General features: G+C 35.6%; 1 protein-coding gene across 1 annotated transcript; it reads right to left on the bottom strand.

The window, feature by feature from the left end:
• Positions 1 to 4,449: 4,449 nt before the first annotated feature.
• Positions 4,450 to 8,728, bottom strand: LOC122278048 (haloacid dehalogenase-like hydrolase domain-containing protein 3). Its single transcript, XM_043088116.1, has 6 exons — positions 8,278 to 8,728; positions 7,778 to 7,884; positions 5,571 to 5,679; positions 5,319 to 5,480; positions 4,952 to 5,125; positions 4,450 to 4,671 (listed from the first exon to the last, which is right to left on the bottom strand). The coding sequence occupies exons 1-6, from the start codon at positions 8,539 to 8,541 to the stop codon at positions 4,642 to 4,644; spliced, it is 846 nt and encodes a 281-aa protein (XP_042944050.1). The 5' UTR covers positions 8,542 to 8,728; the 3' UTR covers positions 4,450 to 4,641.
• Positions 8,729 to 8,970: the final 242 nt, after the last annotated feature.

Below are 8,970 nucleotides of genomic sequence, written 5' to 3'. Positions count from 1 at the left end.
AGTACTTGTAGAATTAGTTTGTTAATCATGATCATGTATCATGTATTTATATATATTCAGAGCCATATCTACCAGCATTGTTTATTTCGTTTGTTATTAAATATTGGAAGTAATAAATTACTAACTAAAGTACTGGTTTTGAAATTGATTTCCGGCCCTAAGTACTACATCATAAAACGTTAGTTGATTTAGAAATAATAGGATCAATATCTCTCTTGCTAATCCATAGTACTTTGTATATATCCATTAGGACTGTGCATTTCACCCGTAAGGCCGTTGGGCCCAATCAAAATATCAGACCCGACCCGACTTTTTATCGATTTGCATCTAATCAGGTCTCCAACCCGTTACATGTAACGGTTTGTATTTTAAACATCAAGTCGTCCAAGTATAAAAACACAATTCTCAAACCCTAGCTGCCCAGTCCCAAATCATCAACATTCCTCCCAGTCCCCCCGATCGTGACTTTAATCACTCCTGCGGCTGTGATGAATCGTTCGTCTTAGGCATACCGAGTGACTTCCATTTATTTTCCTATACTTAAAATGATTATTCTGATGTAGATCAGAAACAGAGGTTTTGTTGCACGAAACGAACGTTTTGTTGGATCCTGCCTCCTTGGCGACCTCCACCTTTAAGGAATATTAAAAACATATCTAAAGGGGAGGAGTGCTCATCCGATCCGCATGGGTTCTTCAACTACTCCGCATACAAACAGTACACTGAATATGCTATTGCTCCAGAGTCTAACCCTTCTCATTTTCTTTTATTTTCTCTTTCCATTAGCCCACGCACCAAGCTTCTACTTTATCCTTGCTCGTACTACCAACTACACACATGCACCGACACTTTCCTATATAACATCACCCCCACTGCAGGAAATCAAGGACAAAAGACAAACCCAATTGTTCATCCAATCCCATAAGACTTGTGGTGTTCAGTCTTCTCTTCAATAAGAATCATCTGATTGTGTCGTTTCTTGCCCTTTTTCACTTAATTGGTTATGGCCTTCATCGAGTGCTTTAGATTCAAGGTTAAATGTAGACCCAAGCATGGGATTCTTGCTAATGAAGAAAATGTAAAAGGACATCTATGGCTCTGTAATGAAGAAAAAAGGGGCGATATTTTCAATTTTTTTTTTCTATTATTTTATTTTTAAGATCAGTCGGGTCATACAGGTTTGGCCCGATCTTGTTTTGGATGAGTCGAGTCGGGTTGGCGCCTAAAGTGAAGCTGGTTGGGTCGGGTTGGGCTCAGATCCGACATTTTGGACTCGGATTGCAGACCTAATATCCATACGTGCATGTGTTGGTTGTGTGCGCGAGTGTGAGTACCATGAGAAAGAGGATAATAGGGCATTAATTGTTTAATTAGTGTGTTATCTTATTAATTTCATGTTGGGGTTATTAGTAATATAAATTTTTTGAGTTGATAAATGAGGGCGTAAATCTCTTCAAATTCAAATAAAATTTTTTCATTATAAATATCTATCAATCAAGCATATTACTCGATCGGATTTGATGGCAAAACTCTCCGTCATACGAAATTCAGTGATTTTTTATCCATAGATTAAGGCCCTGCCATCCAAAAATTAGATAAATAAATAAATAAATAAGTATTAGAGGTCAAGGAGATGGAATTAAAAATGAAAAATACTCTAGCCCTTAAAAAAAAAAATCAACGACCGGAAGTATACTCTTATTTCCATACTAGAGTTTTGCCGATATTAATAAGATCGAGGTATAAACGGCAAGAGAAGTGGGGCTTACTACTCGCATGCACGAGGCTCACTTGCTTACTACTCGCATGCACGAGTCCTAAGTGAGCCATCTATACTTACGCACGTGGCTGAGATGCCACATCACATAGGAGCACACGTTCGCTCATGGTTCTTAAGATTATTGACAAACAATTGTTGAACGTATCATGTATTAATTAATAGCAAGTTTCAGGATCTATAAAGGTATTTTATTATTATTGTGTGTTAAGCTTTTGATTTAATTTCTCTTCTTCGTACTTTTTTAGAGTTTTCGACCTAACTTACTACTCAGCTTTTTGTCTCATTCTTTTGTATGTTTTTTTTTTTTTAATAAAATAATTGTACTTATTTTTGTTATGATTTTTCGATGTTAGCGTTTGGAGCTGACAATAAAACGTCGTCGTCAGTACAGAGATTTCTGTTGTTTACCAATTTGCCTTGTCTAGAAATAGACTTTAGCCATTACTTATGATAAAATTAATTATTATTTTATGATGAAAATGAACTCATTTTAGCAGGAAATGATTATTTTTATAGTAAATAACTTGTACAAATAAACGGTTTTTTTAAGTTTGAAAAATGAGCTGAGTTGAGATGAAATAAGTTGAGAGTTAATACATATATATATATATATATATATATAAAGGAATATACATTAAAAAAAAAAAAAAAAAGCAAATTATCATGAAAGAAACGTTAGTTTGGATATACAAACACTTTCATCTCATCTAATTATTATAATTTTTCCCAAATTTTCACACAAAATATAAAAAAAAAAAAATTCAATATTTTCAAATCTTAAAATAATAATAATATTAAAAAGATTCTAATAATGAAATCTGCAAGAGTTTTTCAATTTTATCCCTTTTGTTTTTATGTCGTATGGGAATGTTTGAAACCAAATGACATGTTTAATGCTTCTTTTTGCCAAGAGTACGTAAGCTGGACATGCATGTCCAGACAAATTATTGTTAGGATAAACACGAATATAACTGAGTCATGATCTATCCAGATTAGAAGAATACTGATGATCTGATACATTGAAGCTGATCAAAGTCCATGAAGCAAGAAAATGTATTTCAAAAAATAAGATAAAATAATATATAGTCATGATCAAAGGTACTGGACCGATAATTGTTTGGAAAACAAAATACATCATCATTAATATATAGTTCAGTTTTTGGAATGATGCTTCTTCAACTGTTGATTCAACGTACGGGTGATCTTAGGTTAATATTGGAAAACTCAAATTAATGAGGAAAAGTTTGATTTTATTAATTTATATATATTTGGACTTTAATTTCTGAGTATTATTTTGTAGAGCTTTTCGTAAACACATACACATACTCATAAATAGGAACGTTAAGGTACTAGGTTGTTTTGGTACTGGCTTTAGAGGTATTGAACTATTTTGTATAGAAAACACATAAATGTAAACAATTTATTATGTGTACCCTACCTATCGACCGACTGAAGAATGTAATCTTTTCAACGACAAAAGGTTGAGATGCCGTATAAGCAACTTCAAATGACTGAGAAAAGATTTTCAGACGGGATAGGTAATAAGCACGTGGATAATATTTGGGAAACATTTGGTCTTATCAGCTTTCTCCTTTCCAGTAAAACAAAAGGTTGCCGACTGCTTGCTTGCCTTTTTTTGTTAGCATATTTGGAAAATTGACGTGGTTTTATAGTTGTCGTAAGAATTATTCTACTTGCAGTCCGTAATGTGGGACTGCATTGCAAGCCTTAAATGAAGGTGCGTTTCATTTAATATAAATCAACTGCACCGTTTCAGTGATAAAAAACACACCTGAGAACGGGACCATGGCCAGTCCCTTGATGAAACCGAAACCGAATGAATCCCTCCCCAGCCCCACGAGGAAACCGAACGTATCCCTCCCCATTCAGAGGTCCAGAGCTATCGCCGCTGCCCATCACTTGGAAGCCACAGTCCGTTAGCTGAGATTTTGGGTTTAGGTTTGCTCACTGGAGATTGGATTTCCTTCCTCAGCTACCAGCTTCCCCATCACTTGGTTAAGCCACCTTCCGTTAGCTCCGTTTCGGTTCGCAGATTTGTTTTTCAAGTAGATACACCACTCGGGTCCAGTGGCTGAAGAGGGAAAACGGCGTGCAAATGTTGTTTTTCTATGAATGTACAAAGTAATATAAGAGAGATTTCACCACATTTTTCTGTAAAATACATTACAATAATGAAAAATTATTACAAGTAAAACAGCAAAAAATATGATGTAATTCCGTCGATGGTGGAGGAGATTCCGTTTTCAGGTGGTCTTCGATGGTGTAGCAATTTCGTTCGTTCGGGTCCAGTGGTTGGAGAGGGGAGAGGGAAAACGGCGTAGGAGAATTCGGCGTAGGAGCTTTGAAATTCTATTTTCAGATTTAGGTTTTAGTGACTTTAAGGGTAAAACTGTCAATTCACCGGTAAATGTGGGGATATTATTGCCATTTCCCATGTTGGGACTGCAATACAGACCCCTATTGCGGATTGTATATAGAACGACCCTTTTCGTAATATTTATTTTATAATAAAAATATTTTACAATCTGACGTATAATATTAAATCACATTAATTTGTAAATTTATTTTTATATAATTTCTTTGTACCTAAAGTATTCCTATTAAAAAGCACATTTCAAGAAAAGCTGTGGATATGGGAAAAACAAGAATAAAGAAAAAGAAAGTTCTGTGTTCGAAAGGACAAAACTTTCATACTATTATTTGTTCCTGATGTTATAGCATCACTTACACCTGTACAGACTAAAACAGAGCAGAATATAACCCTAGCTCTTACAAAAAGCTCAAGAAACGTGTGCACATTGAAAGCACCCTTGAAAACGTTTCTGAAGAACAATCATCTTTTACACCCGGACACCTATCCTCTGAGCAACCTGCATCAGACAATATGATTGACGCCATAAATACATTTCAATAAAATGATAGCAGCAGCATAACCTATTTTGATGCGTAGACCATATTTACTGGCAATGATGATTCATTACTACCATTAACGGCAACAGCAATAAACAATGGAATCACAAAACAGGAAAAACAAAAACACTTGCGGTTATTTTAGTCCTTTTAGATGTTCTGAAACTAAGGCTGCATGGCCAAAACACTCTCATACCAAGTAATTCACAGTAAAAATGAAAGATGTAGATAACATAATACCTCCTTAAAAGAGTGAACATCACTTCCCCAAAGCCAAGCATCACAACCTGCATCTCTGGCACCCCATATATCATTCCTGCGGTCATCCCCTACATGTACAGCCTCCTCAGGCTTTACTCCCAATAAATCGCAAGCTTTTAGAAATATTGTTGGATTTGGCTTCTCTGCTTCAACCTGTTAAGGGGGGCAGAGAGAAAGAGAGGATCAGAAAATGATCAGGTGTATCCATAACCATGTATATTAGAGGAAAGTTATTTATTCGTAAGAAATGCTCATCGGTATATTGCCAAGACAATAATGATATCTATATGAAGAGATATATGCATGAGAGATAACGACTATAAAATGAAGGAACCAATGCACATACTTCAGCTGATACTGCCACAGCATCAAACCAATGATCACAATTTAGAGCCCGCAACAGAGGTCTTAATCGAGTGTCAAAATTTGACACAACGCCCAACTTCACACCCGCTTTTCTCAGAGCTTTAAAAACTTTCTCAGCATCAGGATCACAGAGGTGCCAAGCCTGTGCAAACAAACATTGGAAAAAGCTGATTACTATAAGTATCTACAATTCAGCATGAGATTCATAAATTCCAAGTTATGTTTACTCAACCTTATCAGTTGTGTAATAGCTATAAAGCTCTTCAAAGTATTGAGTATCTGAACAGCCCGTGGAATAACTGACTATATATTGCCAGAAGGGCCTCCCATCATTAACATATCTGCAATTGAAGAAAAAAGCTTACATAATTGATTCAAAGAGCAGAGATCCTCAACAAACATGTCACGCATCAGAATAATTGCAAACTTCTGCTGTTGAAGCAAGAGGAATGTGAATGATTTCTCGATAATATTTTTACTCATTAAAAAAAAAGAAGGAAAAGATGATAGGATAGAAGTGTTTCATTACCGCAGGTTTAAGAACCTGAAAACATGGCTTATGGATAAAAAGACTTGAGAGATTTATGCTAGATCCTTGAGAGAGAATAAGTGTGAAACTAGAGTTTCATTTCAGTTTCTATAGAAATAAAACATGGAAGCAACATCTGGATGAAGTGACTGACAACTTCACGGATGATGACATTTAAAGGGTTCATAGTAAATTTCTAAATTACCAATATGATGAAATCTTTATAAGCCCAAATAAAAGAAGAAAAAAGGATGAGCTACTACATTTCTCCTTTAAGCAAGAACCCATGCTTTGATGAGTCGTAAGAACTCATTCAGACCAAAAGATCAAATAAATATAAGATATCGAATAAAAAATAGAGTACTTCAGGATGTAGTATACAATAATTTAATTCCATATCCCCCCCTAATCTCAAAATGAAGATATCATATCAAATAGGATAGTGTTAGCAGGCCGCCCAGCACTTACTGCCGGGCAGCACAAATGTGGGGATTATTTTTTTTAATCATTTTTTTGTAAATATTTTTTCAACATTCTTAATCATTAAGAAAAAATAAAAAGGTTCCGCTAGCAATTTCCTATCAAATAACAGAGACTGCTATTGGAGATTTGGACAGAGAAACATGTGCGTTTCGGATAGACAATGACCCTTTTCTCAACGAAACAAAAGATAACAAAAGAAAGATTTTCAAACTAATTTTTCTCAATTTCCTTCAAAACGTCCAATCAAATAAAGACAAAATCTCACCTTTTTGCTCCCTTCTTATCCTCTCCAACTCTTTCCCTTTAACTCTCGACTCGATTGGATAGTGAGATGAGATGAAATGAGTTGAGATAATTTGTGAATAATAGTGAGATTGTTGAGTTGAGATGAAATGAGATAGTTTTTGAAAATTTGTATGTTTAGATTAAGAAGTGAGATGAGATGAGATTATATGAGTTGACATGGTTTGTGAATAGTAATGAGATTATTGAGTTGAGATGAAATAGTTTTTGAAAATTGTGTATCTGGATTAGGAAGTGAGATGAGATAAAGTGGTTTTAAATTAGAAAGTGATTTTAAAGTAAGTATTTGGATAAAAGAGTGTCTCTCCGTATGAGTTAAGATGAAATCATTTCTGAATCACACCTCAATCATAATTTACGGGTCTAGATCTGATCTTTATTGCAATATTTTGGTTTACTCAATGGTGGGTATAAGGAATCACAAAGATAAGCCCACACTCCTTGGAAGGAGGAAACATAATTAAGGGTCTTAAAACGACTCATTACTGATGCAGACAATTTATTACTAATGAGCAGTGGGTCTATACACTCGCACTAATTCTCAAAGAACCCTGCCTATATGCCTTTGAACGACACATAACTGATGTAAACTATTTGTAAATGGCATAGGACCCATACACTGAAGCGAACATTCAGAGTTCCTTGCCTATGTGCTAGACGAAATCTGGTCCTATATCTTCAACATGATACAAAAATTTCAAAAACTTACGCAAAAATAACTGAAATGTTCAGAAGTTCAATTTCACGTGCATAACTATAAACTCAACGGTTGAGTCATCTATGAAAAATTGCAATATCAAACACATTACAGATGGGAAAATTCTAGTACGGGGCTCCGTGACTCCGGCAAATCAACTTTAGTACCGAAACTCATTATTGCAATTCAAAGTAGTACTTTAACTCCATCGGTACTTTGTAAGAGAAAAAAAAAGTGGAATATAGAGTTTCTAATTACTTCCAGCAAGGCAGGAAATATTAACAGCTAATTCGGAAAAGAGAGGAATATTAGGAAAAATATTCATGATTAATACAAAACGAGAAAGATCCATTTCGGAAAACACTAATTACCAAATGACCAAAATGAACGGCAAATAGAGAAGAGACAAAGAAAAGGCAGAAGAGACCTGAGATGAGATCTACCCCAAGGCTGGTCATAAGCCCTTCTGTATCTGTTCAGTATCTCAGTCTCTGAGTACTTCACCCCATATTTCTCCCCGATCTTCCTATAAATCTAACAACAAGCAAAACAGAGAAAAAGATACAGAGGTCAAATCAACACGGCAAAACTCACTAATTTTACTCCAGAAAAACCACAAACTATATTCCACAACAACACCAACCAGAATTAAAAAGGAGAAACTGACAGAACCCAGAAACCCATTGATGCAATTCAGATTTACATTCACTCACAAGTTCACAACCAAGAAATCCAATTCTTGAAAACTTTCATCACAGAAATCCCGCAATGTAAAAAAACCACTCAGATACACAGAATTGCAACACGCGCAATGATGCACTGACATACCCCCGAGCCCACAATTCCTATAGATGCACCGGAACGCACATAAATATTACCTAAATATATACATGTTTCTGTGTGTGCGCGCGCGCGGGAGAGAGATACCTGAGCCATTGGCTGAGAAGGAAGAAGAAGTGTGCCAGCGGCGTCAACCAACAAGGCCTTGTGAGTGATCTCACCGTACAAAGACCTCCGATAATCCTCATAGTCTTTGAGTCCAGAAATGTCCAACCCCACGGACCTCGACTCCGCCGGAGCAACCGCGGTGGACCAACACATTGCCCCATATTTCCCAAAGTGGCCCGTAGATCGACATGACCCAGAAGAGAGAAGTCTGGGGAGCTTCGTTCTCGTTGCAATCAGAGCCATTTTCTAAGTCACATTTGAGGTTTTTCGTTCATTTCACGGCTGCTTGTGTTACTAAAAGAATTAATTGCAGTAGGAGTGGCTGGTGTTTTATGGCTCTAATTTGAGCTTCAGATCTAATTTCAGTTGACAATTATTTCATCAGTCGGACGCTGATTGGTGAGGACTGAGGAGGATGGCCGATGGCTCTGCCACAAATTATGTAGACCCTGAAAGTGGGAAGTGTCTTTAATATTTTATATTCAAATAGTTAATTCTATAAAATTATATAAAACATAGGATGAAAAAAATAAAATTTAAGAACAATATTGATCTTACTAACATCAAAACAATTAATATTATTTTCATCTTCAATTTTTCATTTTTTTTTATACATTAGTTAACCGTTTAGATACAAAAATCACTTAAAATTAGGCAAGTTAATTAATGTGA

Source organism: Carya illinoinensis, chromosome 10 (assembly GCF_018687715.1).
Source record: "Carya illinoinensis cultivar Pawnee chromosome 10, C.illinoinensisPawnee_v1, whole genome shotgun sequence".
NCBI lineage: Eukaryota > Viridiplantae > Streptophyta > Magnoliopsida > Fagales > Juglandaceae > Carya > Carya illinoinensis.
This window is presented reverse-complemented; position numbering and strand designations above follow the sequence as displayed.

What these genes read in the sequence shown, in the direction of transcription:
- LOC122278048 (XM_043088116.1), bottom strand. Translation starts at nt 8,541, where the DNA reads ATGGCTCTGATTGCAACGAGAACGAAGCTCCCCAGACTTCTCTCTTCT. An exon ending in CTTCTCAGCCAATGGCTCAG is followed by an intron (nt 7,885 to 8,277) that starts GTATCTCTCTCC and finishes GCTTGTTGTTAG; the next exon opens with ATTTATAGGAAGATCGGGGA. An exon ending in TGGGGTAGATCTCATCTCAG is followed by an intron (nt 5,680 to 7,777) that starts GTCTCTTCTGCC and finishes CTTCAATTGCAG; the next exon opens with ATATGTTAATGATGGGAGGC.